General features: G+C 52.1%; 2 protein-coding genes across 6 annotated transcripts in view; both read left to right on the forward strand.

Annotated features, from left to right (window-relative positions):
- Positions 1-1,230: 1,230 nt before the first annotated feature.
- On the forward strand, positions 1,231-18,788 carry TEX26 (testis expressed 26). Of its 3 annotated transcripts, none has more exons than XM_029047757.2 (7): positions 1,231-1,265; positions 3,195-3,279; positions 6,525-6,687; positions 7,305-7,461; positions 7,599-7,775; positions 12,052-12,213; positions 18,689-18,788. In XM_029047757.2, exons 1-7 carry the CDS (start codon positions 1,253-1,255, stop codon positions 18,769-18,771), a joined length of 840 nt encoding a protein of 279 aa, XP_028903590.1. In that variant the 5' UTR covers positions 1,231-1,252; the 3' UTR covers positions 18,772-18,788. The 3 variants fall into 3 exon arrangements, with proteins under 3 accessions (XP_028903590.1, XP_028903589.1, XP_028903591.1); XM_029047756.2 differs by lacking the exon at positions 18,689-18,788 and adding an exon at positions 14,818-15,228; XM_029047758.1 differs by lacking the exon at positions 18,689-18,788 and adding an exon at positions 10,255-10,456.
- LOC100079641 (WD repeat-containing protein on Y chromosome-like) overlaps positions 18,782-20,240 on the forward strand; it is a 29,864-nt gene continuing 28,405 nt past the window's right edge. For all 3 annotated transcript variants that reach the window (XM_029047747.1, XM_039914969.1, XM_039914970.1), the window contains exons 1-2: positions 18,782-18,865; positions 19,833-20,067. In XM_029047747.1, the coding sequence (XP_028903580.1) occupies positions 18,798-18,865; positions 19,833-20,067 (303 nt within the window). In that variant the 5' untranslated portion in view covers positions 18,782-18,797. The remainder of the gene's footprint in view (positions 18,866-19,832; positions 20,068-20,240) is intronic.

A 20,240-nucleotide genomic window follows, 5' to 3' on the forward strand; every position in this document is an offset into this window, starting at 1 on the left:
ATCAGTCAAATGGGGATGAAGCCTGTGCGCCTCATGTGGGACAACCTGATGACCCCGTCTCTCCCCCAGCGCTTAGCACAGTGCCCTGCACCTAGTCAGCGCTTAACAAACACTGTGTGACTGTGGGCAAGTCACTTCACTTCTCTGGGCCTCAGTTCCCTCATCTGTAAAATGGGGATGAAGCCTGTGAGCCTCTCGTGGGGCAACCTGATGACCCCGTCTCTCCCCCAGCGCTTAGAACAGTGCTTTGCACACGGTCAACGCCTAATAAATGCCAACATTATTATTATCCACATTATTAGTATTTCTTCAGCGCGCTGAGCGCCCTAACGGTGGTTTCCACGGCAACGGGTGACGTGTCGGTCCGGCGGAAAGATCCGCGGCACCCGAGCGGGGGAGCGGCGGAAGGATCCGCTAGATTTGGGCGCCAAGCGGCCGGTGAGAGGCGGCTGAGGCGCGGAAGGATTCGCCAGATTCGGGCGCGACGGGGCGAGGGCGAGGCGGTTGAGGCGAAGCGCGGAAGGATCGGGGCCGCCGCACGGCGCGCAGTGCGGCTGAGGCGCGGAAGGATTCGCCAGATTCGGGCGCGAAGGGGCGAGGGCGAGGCGGTTGAGGCGGAGCGCGGAGGGATCGGGGCCGCCGCACGGCGCGCAGTGCGGCTGAGGCGCGGAAGGATTCGCCACCTTGAGGCGAGGGGCCCCGCTAGGGGGCGCGCCGGAGCCCGTTGGGGCCGCCGCCGCCTCCGGGCAGCCCTCCGGACCCCTCCTTCTCTGCCTCCGGGCAGCCCTCCGGCCTCCTCCTCCTCCAGGCAGCCCTCCGGCCTCCTCCTCCTCTGTCTCCTCATCTTCCTCTGTCTCCTCCTTCTCCTCCTCCTCCTCCAGGCAGCCCTCCGGCCTCCTCCTCCTCTGTCTCCTCCTCTGTCTCCTCCTCCTCCTCCTCCGGGCAGCCCTCCGGCCTCCTCCTCCTCTGTCTCCTCCTCTGTCTCCTCCTCCTCCTCCTCCGGGCAGCCCTCCGGCCTCCTCCTCCTCTGTCTCCTCTTCTTCCTCTGTCTCCTCCTTCTCCTCCGGGCAGCCCTCCGGCCTCCTCCTCCTCTGTCTCCTCCTCTGTCTCCTCCTCCTCCTCCGGGCAGCCCTCCGGCCTCCTCCTCTGTCTCCTCCTCTGTCTCCTCCTCCTCCTCCTCCTCCGGGCAGCCCTCCAGTCTCATCCTCCTCTGTCTCCTCCTCCGGGCAGCCCTCCGGCCTCCTCTGCCTCCATGGACGGAGCCGGTAAGGCCGCCGCCGCCCACCGCCCCTCGATAAACACAATCCGCCCCGCTCAGCCCCGTCACCTTGGGCAAGACACTGATAATAAGAATAATAATGTCGGTATTTAAGCGCTGACTCTGTGCCAAGCACTGTTCTAAGCGCTGGGGGAGAGACAGGGGAATCAGGTTGTCCCACGGGGGGGCTCGCAGTTTTAATCCCCATTTTACAGATGAGGGAACTGAGGCCCAGAGAAGAAGAATAATGTCGGTATTTAAGCGCTTCCTATGTGCAGAGCACTGTTCTAAGCGCTGGGAAGGATACAAGGTGGTCAGGTGGTCCCACGTGGGGCCTCACAGTTTTAATCCCCATTTTACAGATGAGGAAACTGAGGCCCAGAGAAGAAGAAGAAGAATGTTGGTATTTGTTAAGCGCTTGCTATGTGCAGAGCACTGTTCTAAGCGCTGGGGGAGATCCAGGGTCATCAGGTTGTCCCACGGGAGGCTCACCGTCTTCATCCCCATTTTAATAATAATAATAATATTATTTAATAATAATAATGTTGTCCCCAGCTGACAAGTGGCAGAGCCGGGAGTCGAACCCATGACCTCTGACTCCCAAGCCCGGGCTCTTTCCACTGTCTTTCGCAGTCTTCATCCCCATTTGACAGATGAGGGAACTGAGGCCCAGTGAAGTGACTCGCCCGCAGTCACCCAGCGGACAAGGGGCAGAGGCGGGGATTCGAACCCGTGACCTCTGACTCCCAAGCCCGGGCTCTTTCCACTGAGCCGCGCTGCCTACATCTCCATGGCTGGAGGTCGCGGGACAGCTTCAGGCCCGGGATGGATAAATGATGGCGCAGCGCAGAGATGAAATAGACCGTGAGCCCGTCAAACGGCAGGGACCGTCTCGATCTGTTGCCGACTCGTTCGTCCCAAGCGCTTAGTACAGTGCTCTGCACATAGTAAGCGCTCAATAAATACTACTGAATGAATGAATGAAAGGTGGACTGCAGGAAACGGGCTCTCCGGTTGACAGGCGGGCTGAGATTTTTAATCCGTCGATTTATGCCCGTCTCTTCACCCCTCGACTGACTGTAAATTCAGAGGAGTTGGAAGCACAGGTGGCAAGAGCAGCTGGTATTTTCTCCCCCCCCCCCTTCCTTTTCTTTCCATTTGTGCTGCTGCCTAAACGGGAAATGTAATGCTGCAGGGGGTGTTTTGAAGAAGGAAGGAAGCGTTTTCAGATTCAGAGTCTGGTGACTGGGGATGTAGGTTAAAAGAGGAGCAAGATAACCTGAGGTGCAGAGGTAGTGTTAGGCTAAAGTGGCGTTCGAGAAAGAAAATGGAATGGACCCAGAAAATAGTTCATCACCCACAGCGTCCGAATTCATAATAATGACGTTGGTATTTGTTAAGCGCTCACTAGGTGCCGAGCACTGTTCTAAGCGCTGGGGGAGACGCAGGGTCATCAGGTTGTCCCGCGCGGGGCTCACGGTCTTAATCCCCATTTTACAGATGAGGGAACTGAGGCCCAGGGAAGTGAAGTGACTTGCAGACAACAAGAAGGGGAGAGAATTTTTTAATATTAGTATTTCGTTTTTAATATTGTTCCCTGGGGTGATATGGTTTAAGGAAGTTTTCTCGGGAATAGCCCAGTTATAATAGATTAAGAAAGATGGCGATTAGTCCTTTTAATCAGAACACCTCAAAGTGTGACCCGGCCCCCCCAGGGAGCCCACTGGCACTTCCTAGCCAAAGCGGTCCCAACCTGAATAGTTTGCCCGTGGGACAGTATTTGGGAATAATCCAGCGGTGAATCTATCTTGTGAGATCCCCTTGTAACTTCTCCGTGTCTTTCTGGATGTCTCCATCTTAATTTTGTTCCATCTCTCCTCCTCACCCGTGGTGGACCGCGGGCCGTTCCGTTCCCGATGCCGTTTCCGGGTTTCAGAAAGGAGCGCGAGATGGGACTCCTACAAAACCACGGCGATGCGCGCGTACACGCCTAAAAAAGGACCAGCTGCTGAAATAATCCGGTGAGAGCCCCGTTATGGTTGGATTGAGGTGTAAAGGCCCCCCCCCCTCCCCCCAGTCCACTGGGAAGACTGGCTACGCAGTGGAAAGAGCGTGGGCTTTGTCGTCCGCTCAACTGTATATATTTTCATTACCCTATTTATTTGGTTAATGAAATGTACATCGCCTTGATTCTATTTAGTTGCCATTGTTTTTACGAGACGTTCTTCCCCTCGACTCTCTTTATCGCCATCGTTCTCGTCCGTCCGTCTCCCCCGATTAGACCGTAAGCCCGTCAAACGGCAGGGACCGGCTCTATCTGTTGCCGACTTGTTCGTTCCAAGCGCTTAGTACAGTGCTCTGCACATAGTAAGCGCTCAATAAATACTATTGAATGAATGAGTGAATGAATGAGATCATGGGTTCAAATCCCGGCTCTGCTGCTTAATAAGTAGCACCTGATAAGTGCTTAACAAATATAAAAATGGAAGAACAGGTTGATCCAGATTCTGCAAAAGATGTCATGAAAACACCAGCTGAATTTTTACTGCCCCTCAAGCTACCCCTCCTGGTTATCACCTGTAAAATGGGGCTCCAATACTTATTCTCTCTCCTACTTTGACTGTGAGCTCCATGTGGGGCAGGGTCCCTGTCCAACCTGATTATCTCGGGTCTACCCCGGCGCTGTTCTCCGGTGATACGGGCTAGTAAATCAGGCCCACCGAGGGGGAGGTAATTTATCAGGGCACTAGGGTACCATTTAATGGAGTGGTTATTTACTCAATTGTACCTCTGGGAGCTGAATGAGTTAATTTGGCTGTAAAAGGGGCCCGATTCCCATACTCCGTGTATGGAGAAAAGAATATCCATTAAACGAATGCTGAATTTAAGAGGATACTTTGTGAGAAAGCCAGATGACTTGATTGAGGAGCTGAAAAGCTCAGGAAAATTCAGCAGCTATTACGGAACTACATTCACTAGCTTTTTTTCTGTCAAATTGCATTCCTTGCCAGACTAGCATACCATATTAATAACAGTGATGATTATGGCGTTTATTAAGCACTTATTACATGCCAGGCCCTGTAGTAGGCACTGGGGCACCTACAACATAATCAGATTGGACACAGTCCCGGTTCCACATAAGGCTCATAGTCTTAATCATCCCCACAATCTAAGTAGAAGAGATAATGGGTATTGGATCCCCATTTTACAGCTAAAGAAACTCAGTCACAGAGGGGTTTTTTTTTATGGTATTTACATGCTGCTTACGTGCCAGACACTGTACTAAGCACTGGGGTAGAAACAAGCTAATCAGGTTGGACACACGTGGGGCTTACAGTCTTAATCCCTGTTTTATGGAGGAGGTGACAGGAACAGAGACTTTCCCAGACTAAGCCCCCCTTTTCCTGAGCTCCCCTTCCCTTCCCTGTCACCTTGACTTGCTTCCTTTGCTCTCCCCGACCCTGCCCCTCAGTACTTATGTAATTCTGTATATATCTATAATTGTATTTATTTATATTGATGCCTGTTTACTTGTTTTGATGCCTGTCTCCACCCGCCCCACCCCCGGACTGTGGCCCGGGATTGTCTTTGTTGCTGAATTGTACTTTCCAAGTGCTTAGTACAGTGCTCTGCCCACAGTAAGCACTCAGTAAGTACAATTGAATGAATGAACAGAGAAGTTTAGTGACTTGCCCAAGATCACACAGCAGAAAAGTGGCAGAGCCGGGATTAGAACCCGGATCCTCCGCCTCCCGGGCCCGTGCTCTATCCACTAGACCTCACTGCTTCCCTCAAGGATCCACATTCCCTTAAAAGCCAGGGGAACAGGACCCAGAGGCGGAGATCGTTTATAACAACTCGCGTCGGCCTGGTGGCTGAATGGTCTTCAATAAGCTTGCCACTGCCCTAGTTTCCTGTAGGTTGTAAGCACGTTCATTCAATACTTATTTACTGAGCACTTAATAATAATAACGTTGGTATTTGTTAAGCGCTTACTATGCGCAGAGCACTGTTGTAAGCGCTGGGGGAGAGACAGGGTCATCAGGTTGTCCCACGTGAGGCTCACAGTTAATCCCCATTTTCCAGATGAGGGAACCGAGGCCCAGAGAAGTGAAGCGACTCGCCCACAGTCACACAGCTGAGAAGTGGCCGAGCCGGGATTCGAACCCATGACCTCTGGCTCCCAAGCCCGCGCTCTTTCCACTGTGCCACGCTGCTTCTAGGTGCAGAGCACCGTACTAAGCTCTTGGAATGGACAGTTCGGCAACAGATAGAGACGGTCCCTGCCCAGTGACGGGCTCACGGTCTAAACGGAGCTACGGCTTCTTTCTGTGCCTGTAATTTGCTAAGCTGTGGCCCCCCATCATCCCCCTCTCTTCCGTAATTTCCCTTTCCACAGTTCATACGGCCCAGCTGCTGGTCCTGCTGAAGATGAACGGTTTTAGGGGGGCTTTGAGGGTGCCAAGGCCTGTCCGGGCTTTCTCAGTGATCGCCCGGCATAGAAGGCGCCGCTGCCTCTGCCCTCCAGGAACTTGAAGCGTCTTGGAGGAAAACTGGAACAGCTAAGAAAAGGCCTGTAGAGTTTCACTCGGATGCAGACGGAGCTCGCCGGCACCGAAAAGAGGCCATGTGAATAGATGCCTTTCAAAGCCGAAATGTTTTATTCCGGGCTTTTTGCTCCTCTAGTCAAATTTAGAAACGCCTGGCTTCACCCAGGCACAGAAACTCATTACTAAGCAGATGGCTGACAGTAGTATTTTTCTGCTTGAGGTGATTCGTGTTCAAATCGTAGAAGGTAACCCTGGACTGAAAAAGCAAGGGGAGATTCGGAAATCTGGCCGCTCGGTACGAAAGCGGAGCCGGGGCCTGTACTTCATCTTTTCCGCAATTTACTTTTAAGTGAACCTGAGAGAATAAGAAATGCCATCCTGGGTGAGAGCACCGATCGGTCTGTCTCATCCGATAGTCGGCAATAAAGGACGCTTGGGGAGATGATAAAATATCGGTTGCCGTCCCGGACGTCTAAAAGTGTCACTTCAAAAATGAAATTGGAGATCCGGAGGCTTATTATTTCCCTTTAATTTCCTCCCCGTCCTACCAAACCTCAAGACACTACTAATGAAAGTGTATGTCGTCATCATTTGAGGCCATCTGCCTTCTATTAGCGCGCCGATAAAAACCAATTCGATGCTGCTTGTGGAATCCGGCACCGAATCTCTCTACTCTAATTTCTGACGTGGGTTTTTTGGTTTTGTTTTTTAAATAGCCCCTATGACACCAAACATTTTGGGCATTCTTACAAGCTCGGCGAGCCCGTCGGCAGTAACGCGTACCAGGACGACTACGGCTGGAAGCCGTATTCTAGAGCCGAGCTCATCAGGACTGCGACATCTTCGGGATCCAGAAACCACAATCCTCACCCCAGTCAGGTAAGGCCCGGGAGAGACAGGAGAAGTGACGGTATTTTCTTAAGCGCCTACCAGGTGCGGTGCCCTGTACCCAGCGCTCAGAACGGTGCTTGGCACATGGCGAGCGCTTAACGAATGCCATCGTTATTATTAAGTGCCTGGGAGATGCTTCACCAGCCACATTCTCTTTCCTACAAAGAGTCCTGTGGTCCTGGCGACCCCTCGTGCGAAGTGTAACGAAAAAGAAAACGTGATTTATTTTTGTTAGGCGATAGAGGTGTTGAAATAGCGGCGATAGCGTTTCTTGAGTGCCCACTGAGTGCAGAGTAGTTCGACGCATTAAATGATTGGAAAGGACGAAGCAAAGAAGTGACGTGTTCCATGCCCACAGAGAGCTTGCAGTCCATAAGTGAGTAGGGTTATAGAGGTTTTTACAGAGCCATCAAATGAATGTGTGATTGAATAAATGTCTAATCAAAAATGCCAAGGCTGTGTCCAAGTCCATAGGTGCCTGAGGTGTAATTGGGAACGTATTCCCCTAACCGATTCATCCGTGCAGGTTCTCATTCCCGAAGTCTCAGGACCGGTAACCTATTCCCAGAGAAAATTCCTGAAACTCCCTTTTCTGTTGTTGCTAGAATTTCATGAGATGGAAGATGCCCAGAGAGCAAGCAGAGGCCGACCCCAACAGCCGGTCACCGTGGAGAATTCCGGCTTCGACCCGAGATTTCCAGAGAACAATATCGGCACAGTACACCTCCACGCTTCGGGAGGATTTTCTGGACAGAACCAAAGGTGAGTCCTCTACGGTGGGTGTTCTCTCTTTCTCTCTCCTCCCTTTCTCTCTCTCTCTCTGTGTAGGCTAGTTGAATGCAAACTATTATCCAGTCTTTCATCTATTATCTCCAATTTCCTTCAATCCCACCCCCCAGCGATGGCCCTAAAACAAACCCTGCGTGCACCTCCCGAATGGAAGACCTTGATCCCGCGTTGGCCAGAAACGGAATTTCGACGAAACTATGGGATCCCACCCAAGATCCCCGAACTGCAAGACTTTTCCTGGAAATACGGCTGCTACTCAAACCTGCCATCCGCCGTCAAAGGAATTGGTAAGCCAGCGAAAAATGGTTCCGCCGGGCCCAAGAGCCTGGCAGAGGTCAGTCAATCGGTGGTATTTATTGAGCGCTTCCTGTGTGCAGAGCCCTGAACTGAGCCCTTGGGAGAGTACAGTGTAAGAGTTGGTTGCCAAGGTCCTCGCCCACAGCGAGCTTGCAGTCTAGAGATGGAGAGGAACGGAGGGAAACGGCAATTACGAACTGTAGGGACCTGGCGCTCTGCTAAAGTCGACAGTTTGGGGGCAGAGACAGAGTCACATGCCTCGGTGGTAGAAGCGAGGATGTGTCACGCCGAGAGAGAGGGTGATTCAGGGCTGGGTCAGCAAGAAGTGGAAACCACTGGAGATCAGAGCCTTTTATCTCTTCTCCTTAGCACTAGATAATAATAATGATATTGGTATTTGTTAAGCGCTTATTATGTGCAGAGCACTGTTCTAAGTGCTGGGGTAGCTACAGGGTAATCAGGTTGTCCCACGTGAGGCTCGCTGTTAATCCCCATTTGACAGATGAGGTGACCGAGGCCCAGAGAAGTGAAGTGACCTGCCCACAGTCACACAGCTGACAAGTGGCAGAGCCGGGAGTCGAACCCATGACCTCTGACTCCGAAGCCCAGGCTCTTTCCACTGAGCCACGCTGCTTCAACTCATCTACTTGGCAGGTGGACCCCACCAGCCTGTTACTTCTGCTATGTACTGGGCGCCTCAGAGTCCCCTCATGACCTCCCAACAAACTGGGTGAAATAAGGAGTGAGGGTAACGCCTCAGACCAGCCGGCCTCCACAAACCCGTTGGGCCAGACGGGACTACATATTAATCTGAATCCTACATAACTAGGAGTGGTTATTGAGCGCTTACTGTGTGCAGGGCGCTGTGCCGAATGCCGGGAAAAAATACACAGTTGGGATTTGGACACGGTCCCTGATTCTTGGGCGGGGGGGGGGGGGCCTCGCAGTCTAAAAATAAAAAGGCAGGGGAGGGGACTGGCGACAGATAAATAGGGAGAGATGGAACCAAACTGTAAGGCGACATATTCAACCACAAAGCTCAGTAGGGTACAGCGGCTAGAGCGGCAGATTTGGGGCTCCTCGCAGCTCAGAGTGCACAGTCACAACCGCGGCCCCGGTGATTGTTCCGACAGTAGCCGCCCCCGCCCCCGCCGGCCTACCCGAGGTTTCAGGCTGCGGCTGCTTATCTCGGTCCCGCCGGGTTGGTGAAAAGCAGGCCGGGCTGGAGGTTCAGAGAAAAGCCACCGCCGGGGCAGTGGACCCCTGGGTCCAGTGTCCCGTCTCCAGCAAGGGCAGCCGGCTGCTTTCAGGTACAGAGGCGATGACCGGCCGCCTCGTCATCTATCGTTAACGCTAGAGACGAACCATCTATCACCCTAAATTTTCCCCTCTAGATCACTAACTTCCCCTCTAAGACCCTAGATCCAAGAACCTAGCCAAACTCCTTTCAAGCCTACCGATATATTTGGCCCCTGTATGACTTCTGGATGAGGAGTGCACTGCCTTTCGATCACCAAAAAACTGTTTAAAAGGAATATAGCCAAGGAATATAGCCAAATATAAGTAACTTGATACAAACTGTAGCAGCAGGATCAGGTTACTTATATTTTGCTAAATAGAGGCAAGGAGAATTTCTTCTTTTGTCTGTAGGAAGGGAATCGGACTAGTCATGGACATTTTACTTCTTGATCCTCATGAAGGAGCGTCCTTTGTATACGCAACCCAGACAGGTTCAAGTTGGCTTTTAAACGGAGTCTGTGATGTTGGGCCCTAACTTCATTTGTATCTCCTCTCTCCCCTCTTCCATAACGAAGAGAAGAGAAATCAGGAATTCGGAGAGGAGACCAACTAACTGCTTTTTCTCCCGGGCCTCTTATCGTGGCGGTCTTGCCCCGAAAGGATTCCAGACCGCACGCTGGGAATCGAAACCACCCCCTAGCCTTTCCCCACACTTCTGGGGCCAGGGCAGCCCCTCTCTGCCGCCCTCAGCCAACGGCCTGGTCAGATTCCCCTCACCGACGTTGGGCTCGGGTAGGGACGTCCCGTAGTTGCCTCAGTGGGTTTGATTGCTTTCGGCGTCCGTAGCCTAGAAACCAGAAACCGTGGACACGCAGCCCTGAATGCAGCAACCAGGGACCGTATCTAAGAGCAAGAATGATCTATTACGAGCTAAGGGGAGAGGGAAATCGGGCTGCACAAATTCCATCCCTTCCCCAGAGCCCTGATCAACCAATCGGGGGTATTTTTGAGTGCTTACTATGTGCAGAACAAAGTACTGAGCTCTTGGGAGAGTACAACAGAATTAGCAGACACGTTCCCTGCCCATAACCAGCTTACAGAGGAACTCGATCATGAAACAAACCCAAATGCCAGTGCAGCATTTCTCCACACTGAACGCTTCCCCGGTCTAGTGTAGCCAATACCAGAGAACGATGAAATAGTACTTACCCAATTCTTGGCTCCCTGCAGTTCATCCCGCTGGCCCCTGGGCTCCTCCAGCTCCATATGCGTCCACGAGGCGTGTCCTTCCTCAGACCCCAGCTAACACTCCGGTCGGCAAGGCGAAAAACCCAGGCTTCCTGCCCAGGCCTCCTCTTACTCCTTTCCGCAAGTCCCGGCCCCCTCCGGATTCCTGAACCGGAACTGATCCGAGCCCTACCGTGTTCTCCAGGTGGGACAGTTTCAGTGGCTCCCCTCCTCCTCCCCCTCCCCGGCCCCCCCATCCTGGTCTCGGTCCCCCCGGGGCGCCATTCTTCACGGAAGACTCCACATTCCCTACTTTGAGGACTGCAACACCTCCTCCCGGCCTTCTTTAATGATGGCATTTCTTGAGCACTTCTTAGGTGCCGAGGCGCTGGGCGGAACGCTAGGGTAGATGCAAGATCATCCGATCAGACACCGTCCTCAGCCTACACGGGGCTTGTAGTCAAAGAGGAAGAGAGATCAGGGCTCTCACCCCATTTTACAGATGAGGAAACGGAAGCTCAGAGAGGGTAAGCGACCGGCCCAAGACCAAACAGCAGGTCAATAGAAGGACTGGGATTAGGACCCACGTCACCCGTCTCCCAGATTCTTGCCAGTATACCACCCTGCCTCCCCTTAGCTAAAAGCAGGGGAGAAACCCCTGCCTCGTCTTCTTTAAAATACCCAGTTCTTACAATGCATTTAAAAAAAAAACACCCGGAAAAGTTCAAAAAGTTCTCTCCTCTAAGATATGTTTTAAAAGGAACATTTCTACGCTACAGGTCTGATTGATACGGTCGGACCGAGCCCCTTCCAGGCTTCGCCAGTTGCCATCTGGCAGTTACGTGGGCCCCGCTCTCCGAGGGTCAGCGTCAGGACTCACACCTTCCCAGCTGGAAACTCACTTCCCTTGGGGCCATCCTCGATCCAGCGCCGGTCCATCCATTAGCAACTGTAATCACTTCCCCCTACCGAACGTTTCGGAACCATTTTCTTTCCTTTGTCCAACGTCACCTTGGGCCTCATTAGTCCCGAACGGCATCAGGGCCGCACAAAGATTTGAACACAAAAACGGTCCCCGGGTGGCTTCCCATTGCAGTGTAACCATTTGTTTTTCGTTGCTCTAACCATTCGAGGATTACAAATTTGAGCGTTCTGCTGGAAGTTGGTAGCCCATCGATCAGTCAATCGGTAGTGTTTATGGAGCATTTGCTGAATGCAGAGCAGTGTCCTAAGAGCGGGGGAGAGTCCAGTGGAACTAGTAGGCACAATCTTTCTCAAGGAAGTCTAGCGGTGGAGACAGTACGAGGTAGAGGAATATGTCCAGGGACGCTGGCCTCCCCGCCACTCCCAGGCTATTTCTTTTTTGGCCTGAACAGTCCCAAGGCAGAGAAAGGATTGACGATGAGGACGGTGTTCCCAGGAAAACCCCTTTTGGCTTCCTTGAAGTCCGTGAGTCCTGGCCCACAGCCCGCTAATTCACGCCCCGGTCCGGCGCCGGTGGGTCCATTTCAGTCCGTTTTCTATCGAGTCATTCTCAATCCGGGCTTTATCCCGAAGTTTTAGATCTGTTCTTCCAATGCCTTCACGAAACTCCTCCAGCCCAAGGCATATGGTGTCGTCGCCCTCTCTCGCGACACCGTAGATGAACGCCGCTTGGGTCCAAATCCTAGATAGAGGGCTCCAGTCGGGGGTTGTGATTTAGCTAAGGTCTCAGTTAAGCTCGTCAGAGGTTGTGACCATTTCTTGTTTTTGTGGCCCCTCTCCGTCCCTCAGCTTTTCACGCCTGCCGTTTCCTTGCAGTGCCCACGGTGATATTGAGACACATCTGGAACCAAAAGCATACAAAACTACGGTCCACCTACCAAAGAGATTATGGGAAAGATGAACTGGATATTGTAATGATTTTAAATTCTCTTGATGCGAGACAAATCTCGAAGTTTCTCCAGAAGGTTCCAAATGAAGGTAAGCTCATATGGGGCAAGATACCCTGGTCCATTCTAGTATATGGTCTTTGACTCAGGGGAAAGCGTAACCACCGTGCTGAAAGAGAAGAAAAGGGCTTCAAAACTCCCATCAGGCCCTGATAATAATCATAATAACTGTGGTGTTTATTAAATGCCGACTAGGCGCCAAGCATTGTACGCAGATACAGTCATAGCCGCTAAAGGAGAATGTTGTGCACAATGCTTATCCCACATGGGGCTCACAGTCTTAGAGGGATGGAGAACAGGTAGGTATCGGTATCTTAACCCCCTTTTTTTGTTGGTTTGTTGTACTGATGAGGAAACTGAGGCACAGATCGGCGACTTCCCCAAAGTCACCCAGCGGGTCAGGGGCAGAGCCGGGATTAGAACCTGGGTCTTTTGACTCCCTTGCCAGTCCCGGCCCATTAGAGGGTCGGGGAGGAAAAAAAGGTCGGTTAAAGCACTTCAAATAATAGAATCTGAAAGACAAGATTGCGTCTCCAGAAGGGGGGCCTGTCCCCTCAGGCTCATCTCACTTACAGCTCATGTTCGCTCATAGCTTACTGAGCTATTCAACATTTATTGCTGACTTGTCCTCCAGGTGTCTGTTGGCTGGGCAGGACTCGAGCAGCATGAAAATGTTCTCCCAATCACGTGAGCAGCCCGGCTTCTGAGAGCCGCCCGGGCGAATACACCGAGGGTATTTGGGGGCTAGGTGCCCGACTCCGGCCTTGGCCTTCCCTGAGATGAGTCGCTTGACCTCACGGTTTCCGCATCTATAAAATGGGGGTGATGAGACCTGCCTCTCCCTACCTCACGGGGATGTTGTGAGGCCGAAACGATGTGTCAGGTGAAGGTGTTTGGGGAAAAATCAGAGCCAAATACAAATGAGCTGTTTTATAATAATAATAATGTTGGTATTTGTTAAGCGCTTCCTATGTGCAGAGCACTGTTCTAAGCGCTGGGGTAGACACAGGGGAATCAGGTTGTCCCACGTGGGGCTCACAGTCTTCATCCCCATTTTACAGATGAGGTAACTGAGGCACAGAGAAGTGAAGTGACTTGCCCAAGGTCACACAGCAGACAAGTGGCAGAGCTGGGATTCGAACTCATGACCCCTGACTCCAAAGCCCGTGCTCTTTCCACTGAGCCACGCTGCTTCTTTTATGAGAGAGCAGTGACCCGGGACTAGAACGTGGGTCGCCTGTCTCCGAGTGCCAACCTTTTTTCACCAAGTCTTTCTGCCTCTCCAACTGGGGACATCGGGTAATGAGATGGTCTTGGTTGCTTTTTCATGAAAGTCATGCACGTAGAATTTCCACCACCACTGTGTGCCAGCCCAATCCCTTGTTGATTTTTTTTTTCAAAAATCATGAAAGTATCAATATAAACGATTCTTCCGACAAGTAGGTCCTCCATATTGGATGACCACCCACTGGCTGCTTCTGCGTGGCCCCGGGGGGAATTTTTTTGAACTGGCCTTTTTCCACCTGAAACATCGTTAGTGATATTTCCAAGTGCCCACTGGGTTCCAAGAACCATGCTAAACGTTGGGAGAGCCCACCAGAATGGGGACACGACCGCTGCTCTCGGAAGCCAACCAGAAGGAAGGGGGGGGCAAAAGGCCACCTCTTTAGACTACAGATCTGTTGGCAGCCCCTCCATCTGATTGGCAGAGAGCAGGCCGGGCCGCCCGCCTGCCCCGCAACCTGCTTTGCGCCCCCAGGCCTAGCCCCACACCAGCCTGTTGCCCCCTGGCATCCTGTCTGGGAGTCAGTCCTCCGGGATCGGGACGGGGAGGGTGGAGGAAACGCGTGCAGGGCCCAATCCCCTCACTTCAAGGCAGCCGCTGTCAATCCAATCAATCAAGAGTATCTCTTGAGCGCTTACTGGGTGCAGGGCACGGTACTAATCGCTTGGGAGAGTACAATATAACAGACACGTTCCCCACCCACGACGAGTTTACAGTCGGCCCCTTTCCCGAGCCTGCCAGAAGCCACCGTTCCCCGGCCCCAGTCCTTCGACGGCCTGCCTAGGATAGTACGGCGAGAATATCCCTCCAAAGGGTGTGGCCCTCGGCTTTCCCGTCACACCCTCAGTGCAGGCCCAAAGCCACAGGACGAAAATGCCTTTTGGCCTCTCAGACCCCAGAATATAACAGAGAGAGTTTCGAACGCTCAGCGGGCCACCAAGCGTCGTTTCGCTCGCCGCGAACGCCTCAGATAGAGACTCTGTGTTTAGCCGCGGTTGCCCTTTCATGTAGGGGCTGTCTTTGACTGGTCCCACCTTAGCGCCTCTCCTTTTCTCTCCTACAAGCCTCAGGTTATCAAGAATTAGACCATGAAAACCATGCCTTCAGACCGTAAGAACTGGTTCCTTTCGTAGGATTGAAAACCAGACTGGGACCGTTTCTGCCATTCCGTGGCGTGAGGATTTGAGAGATTTGAGGGATAAGTGTTGGTTCGATTTTACCTTAGGGCAAGTGAACAGATCAAGAACAAGACAGTTCTTGCCCTCAGAGAACTTGTAATCTGATGCCCCCTTCTTAGAATTGTTTTTCAGTTCAGGTAACAGTCTTGCTTTTATTCCTTTGCATTTGCAGAAAGAAAGATCCTTCAGGGTTTTCTCAGAACTTACTATGGCAATGCCAGAGAGGAAAAAATAAAAAGAATGACTTCCTCAGTCTCCAGGAAATCTTAAGTCACCTAGTCTGAATGAGATCTGATACCTAAGGTCGCGATTCGACAACAGTCCCCCCCCGCCCCGGCCCCGGCGGACGAGAAGCAGTGAGACCCAGGCCGTCCCAACCCGCGTTACCCGGAATATCGTCCTCGTGTGCGGTCTGATCTCCCCCCCGTGCTGTAATGATTTCCCGGTTTAGTGAATCACCTGTGGAATTGCAATCCTGTTGTAAATTCGGTCTTTCCTCCCAGCTGAGCAGGGACGTCACACGGTTGCGAGCGAGGTCTAGACGGGGGCGAGTGCTGCTTCCACCGCCGACGATATTTATTGAGTGCCTACTGTGTGCAGAGCACTGTACTAAGCGCTTGGGAGAGGACAGTGTAAGAGCTGGCAGATCCCTTCCCACAGCGAGCTTACCAGTCTAACACCGCCCTCGCTGACCACCGTGGTGGGCGAGGGCCTCCCAGAAGCCGAGCTACCCTGCCACCGGGGAAGCCCCGCCTGGCTGCTATCTCCCCGGCCAGCTGGGGGCATCGCTGAGCATCGTGCCCAGCTTAGTCACCCCACTGACTCCCGTCCCCGTCCTCCCCGTCCCCCCGCCCTGGCCCTAAAATTGCCATTAGTGGTTCTGCCTCATTTGGGCTGGAGCCGGGGAGGGGCCCGGGACGGATGCCGTCGTCAGACTCTGTCCCGGTCGTGGTGTCACGGTGTCATCGCGGCATCTTCTGATGCCCGTAAAGTAGCCCTGGAGGCAGTCAAAGACCACCGCCGCCATCTCCAGGAACCGCCCTCGTTGAGGTCCAGGTTCCCGCCCGGCGGGAGGCGGGGCTGCTTTGAGAGCGGGGGAGGCTGACAGTGACGGCAACAGAAGCCTCAGTGGCCCCACGCTGGACTCGATGCGGCCCAAGACGCAGCCCCCTTTAGCCCTGTCATCCCCTCCCAACGATATCCACTGACCTTCTGGCTTCCAAATTGGTGTTTCTACTTCAAAAATGATAATTATGGTACTTGTTAAGCCCTTACTTTTCACTAAGCACTGGGGTAGATAGAAGTTTACCGGTTTGGTTGCGGCCCAAGTCGCATCCCCCTTTAGCCCTGTCATCCCCTCCCCACGATATCCCCGTCCTTCTGCCTTCCAAACTGGTGTTTCTACTTCAAATATGATAATTATGGTACTTGTTAAATCCTTACTTTTTGCTAAACACTGGGGTAGAAACAAGTTTATCAGTTTGGACACAGTCCCTATCCCACATGGGGCTCTTAATCCCCGCTGGCACTCTTAATCCCCAGTTTACAAATGAGGAAACCGAGGCACAGAGAAGTGAAGTGAAGCTCAAGGTCACACAGCAGCCATGTGGCGGAGCCAGGGATAGAACCCAGGTCCTTCTGACCCCCCAGGCCCATGCTCTATCCACCTAAGGCCTCTTAAGTAAGCGAGCACGGCCTCTGGTCTGATTTCACATATCTCACGTGGCCTTCAGTTAGCCCGACGTTCTCGGAACGATCACCGTAACACTGAAATGAGAAAAAGCAGCATTCGGTAGGCCCAAGGTAAAAATGGCTTCGGTAAGTTTTGTTCTGTAAGCAAATGCCATCTGTAAGAATACTCGCAGTTTTCTCATTTTAAATCCAAGTGTGTTATCCTGTGTCTAGGGAAAGAGAAGGTGGTGTAACCAGGCATCCTTGTGGTTTTTGTTGTTTTTTTTTTTTATTCGAGTTCTGCAAACTGTCACTTTCCCAGAGCAAGGCACATTTTCTGCTGGGCAAGTAGAAAAGAATGCTGAGTTTGTCTTTGATTACCTGCAGGCCTCTTGGGCTGATTTTTCAAAGTGATGTAGGTTGGGAAATGGCTCTTGCCGATTGGTGTGTCCCAGCTGCCTTGCTGGCTATCCCGACAGGCACGGCACGGCACCGTGGCACGGCACGGCACCGTGGCACGGCACGGCACCGTGGCACGGCACGTAGCCGGCGGGGTGACGGGGAGGAGGGGAGAAGAGGAGGGGAAGGGCAGATGCTTCTAGTAGGAGCAGGGAAATGAAAAGGAAGGAGAAGCCAGGAGACCCCTTTGGTTCCCATATCTAACCTTGAGAGTTTAAGACCAAGCTTTCTCCAAGGAAATGTCCGATTAAACCGGTTTACGAGTTAAATTATTGCTTGTTTGCAAGGCCTAGTGGATAGAGCACGGGCCTGGGAGTCAGAAGGACCTAGATTCTAACCCCAGCTCCTCTGGGTGACTTTGGGCAAGTCACAACTTCTCTGTGCCTCATTTATCTCATCTGTAAAGTGGGGATGGTGGGCCCCACTTGGGACATGAACTATGTCCAACCTGATTAGCTTGGATCTACCCCGGCGCTTAATACAGTTCCTGGCACCTAGTAAGCACTTAAGTGTCATTAGAAAAAGGAGAATGTCACTTTTCCAGGGTAGCAGAAACTCTAGAATTTGATTTATCTACCCTCTTTTGGTCAAAAGAATACTGTGGTGTTTTAATGGCATTTATTGATAACTACCATAAAGATTTTTTTAAGTCTCTCAAAGCAGTTGATGTTGAAAATAGGGTTGTGGTTTTAAGTGCTTTAATTTGAGTTTTAAAGCATACCGTAGGAAAATAAACTTTAAAGTACTAACCATTCAAAAGTTCTCGTGAGGTCAGATAAGGTTTGTGTGGTTTAATGGGCTCGAAGCTGGAAACGATCATTTTTTAAGGGGCTCGTGCTCGCGGTAGGTTATTCAATTCGTTAAGCATGTAGGTAATTATGAAAGAATATAATCGGGGTCTCATATTCAAGGCAGTGGGTTTTGAGTAGTATTTGAACTCTCCACAAGAATAAAATGTTTTAAGAATTTCTTTTTTCCAATGGTGTCTGCTTAGCGCTTACTATGTGACAGGTTCTAAGCACTGGGGTAAATACAAGATAATAAGGTTCGACACGGTCCATGTCCCACATGCCACTCACAGTCTAAACTCCCAGTTTTCAGATGAGATAAATGAGGCACAGAGAAGTGAAGTGACTTGCCCAAGGTCACGCCGTAGGCAAGTGGGGGAGTTGGGATTAGAACCCAGGTTCTTCTGGCTCCCAGGCCCGGATTCTTTATACTAAGCCTCACTGTTCTAAGGAGTTTCTGTAAAACGGGTAATACATGAGAAAGGGAAGGGGAGAGAAAATAACTTCTACTACTTTTTTAGGATGCTTAAATAGTGGCCCTTCTTCATTCACCTCTTTTCCTTTCCCCCCCTTTTTATGTTCCCATGCTTTCAGTCTTTTTAAGGCTCACCTGTTCTCTCTCTCTCTCCTCCCTCCCCCCCTTATTTCCCACTATACCAATCTGGCCATCATCCTAACCCCACTCGGGGCTTACTTCCAGCTCCAAAGAATCTGGTAGCTTTAAAAGACCCTGATCTTCTACTCTCACCTCATTTCACGCCTTTTCCGTGGCCGTTACCCTGCCCTACAAGGAAATGTAGAGTCTCGGGCCAGGAGACCCTCTGCACCCATCAACAACTGAACACGGTGATGCTTTGCCATTCCATCCTTTTCCCTCCCTTCCTCTTCCTCCCTTCCCTCTCCTCCCTCCCTTCCCCCGGGCACCCACCCCCCCTCCCTCACACACACCTTGCAATCAAGAAACCTTCACATGTGATGCTTTTATCCCCAGGGAGCCACAGGGGCAGGAGAAAGCTGAACGACTACTCTAATTACAAGCCGCCCCTGCTCCTGAACTGCACACACTGAAGCAGGGTTGGGGGTGGCGGGGGGGGGGGGGAACCGGCACACCTCTCTTTCCCACAGTCCCAGTTGGAGAACAGCTAGGTCATCGCGGCACTACAGCTCTGGAGAGAACGTACTTGGGATCCCAGACTGGGAAAGTTTAGATTCCAAGTTTTTTCAGTCGTCCACCATGAACGAGAGGAAGAAAACACGGTCGAGTTCGGCTCTGGGGAGGTTAGAGGCGTGCGACGAGAAGAGGTAAGGCAATCTGCCACCCTTTAGGCCTCCTGAATGGTTTGACCCCCCAGGTTTCGGCGGAGTTGGGCGGGGTGGGCCGACTGTTTACCGTTGTCAAGGAAGGGACAAAGGGAGGAGGGCGATGGCCCCGTTTTGTTCAGCCCAATACCACGGATGCCAACTCCCTGTTGCAGATGAGGGAACAGAAAGAGGGCAGATATTTCAGAGGGAACGGGGTACTGCGAGGGACAGGTTCCAAAGAACCGTCAAGCCGGAGAGCCACCATTTTGGGTCTTTCCAACGCTGGCGGGAAATGCTCAGATCCGGTCAGAGCGAGGTCGCTGGGAGTCCCAGTTCCCACGGCGGTGGAGACCACCCACCAATCCCACCCTTGCCCCGGCGGGGAGACGTTTATGCCCAACACGGTGGGGTGGAGCGGGCCCAGCCCCGGGCCCTGGCGAGATGCAGGGTTCCTTGGGCTTCCCGACCTTCCTGGCTGTGGCTGAGGGTTCAGTCGCTTCAGAATCGGAGTGTCTCCCTCGATGGTGTCATGGGAAAAGTTTGGGTGTGGGCTCTCCAACTCATTCGCCAGGGCTTTAGGGAGATGGAAAATTTAAAAGAGGAAATGTTGCTTGGTACAGTACAATGGTGGAAACTGTGAGAAATGCCTGAATTATCTGGGATAGGTTGTTTTTCTATTTTCACTCTTTCCTCTCTTCAGCCTCCTTAGGGATGTCTCCTTTCCTTTCACACTGCTCCTCCTTTAGACTGTAAATTTGTCGTGGCAGGGAACGTGTGCACCAACTCTGTTCTAGGGTACCGTCCTAAGCGTTTAGTACAGTACTCTGCACACAGTAAACACTCAGTAAATACAATGGATTCTGCCTTTTGAGGGGTGGGGAAAACTGTTTCAGCAGCCGCGTAGAGCGAGGTGCTCTTTCAGGGCCCGGTCCCGGGAATGTGACTCTTGACGTTTGCTCTCGGGCAGCATCCCCATCGTAGGAACGGCCCCGGAAGCGCTTCGGGCTCAAAGTTGCCCAGCGGGGTCGCGATCCCAGCCAACAGCAGAGTGGAGTCCTGCCCGCCCGGAATGGCTCTCGCAGGAATTCCCGAGAGGACCGAGGAGGCCAAGTCATTCAGTCATCCAATCAATCAACGGCAGAACCCCCGAAACGACCCCGAGGCCAAATGTGGATCCAGCCAGGAGCCTTCGAAGAGGAAAGGTAATCTTAATGCTTAGTCGTTAACAGTAATAATAATAATAGTGATGATTGTATTCATTAATCACCTACTTTGTGCTGAGCTGGGTTAGATGAGGATCGATAAGATCCTGTCCCTGTCCCACGCGGAGCTTCCATTCATTCATTCGTATTAACTGAGCACTTGTGCAGAACAC

Source organism: Ornithorhynchus anatinus, chromosome 20 (assembly GCF_004115215.2).
Source record: "Ornithorhynchus anatinus isolate Pmale09 chromosome 20, mOrnAna1.pri.v4, whole genome shotgun sequence".
Taxonomy (NCBI): domain Eukaryota; kingdom Metazoa; phylum Chordata; class Mammalia; order Monotremata; family Ornithorhynchidae; genus Ornithorhynchus; species Ornithorhynchus anatinus.